The sequence below is a fragment of the Chanos chanos genome, chromosome 16 (genome assembly GCF_902362185.1).
Source record: "Chanos chanos chromosome 16, fChaCha1.1, whole genome shotgun sequence".
NCBI lineage: Eukaryota > Metazoa > Chordata > Actinopteri > Gonorynchiformes > Chanidae > Chanos > Chanos chanos.
In genome coordinates, this window is record NC_044510.1 from 14,368,768 (window position 1) to 14,369,113 (window position 346).

The 346-nt window shown below is 56.6% G+C and overlaps 1 protein-coding gene across 1 annotated transcript in view; it reads right to left on the reverse strand.

The window, feature by feature from the left end:
- Nucleotides 1-210: 210 nt before the first annotated feature.
- The window catches only part of LOC115829221 (V-set and immunoglobulin domain-containing protein 1-like), a 6,895-nt gene continuing 6,759 nt past the window's right edge, over nt 211-346 (reverse strand). Inside the window, exon 7 of the mRNA XM_030793282.1 lies at nt 211-310. Within this exon, the coding sequence (XP_030649142.1) occupies nt 211-310 (100 nt within the window). The remainder of the gene's footprint in view (nt 311-346) is intronic.

Here is a 346-nt window from a genome sequence, read left to right on the forward strand (position 1 = left end):
GTGTGTGAATGTGTGTGTGTGTGTGTGTGTGTGTGCGTGCGCGCGTTCGCGCACGTGTCTGTGCGTGCGTGTGTCTCTCTGTGTGTGTTTGTGTGTGTCTGTGTGTGTGTGCGCGTGTGTGTCTGTGTGCGTGTGTGTTTTTAAGTGTAGTTTTCGGGCCACTGTATGAGGTGTTCTGTACTGACTGAGCACCAGCTGAACTGGGCACTTTCACGCCTCCTCCTCCATGGGCTCTGACAGCGGTGAGTTGGCACTTTCCCCCTTGGGCAGCCCCCCATACTGCACATCACCCCCGCTCTTAGGCCTGCTCCTGGGCACAAACACGTTCCTCTCATGAGCGGAGGTA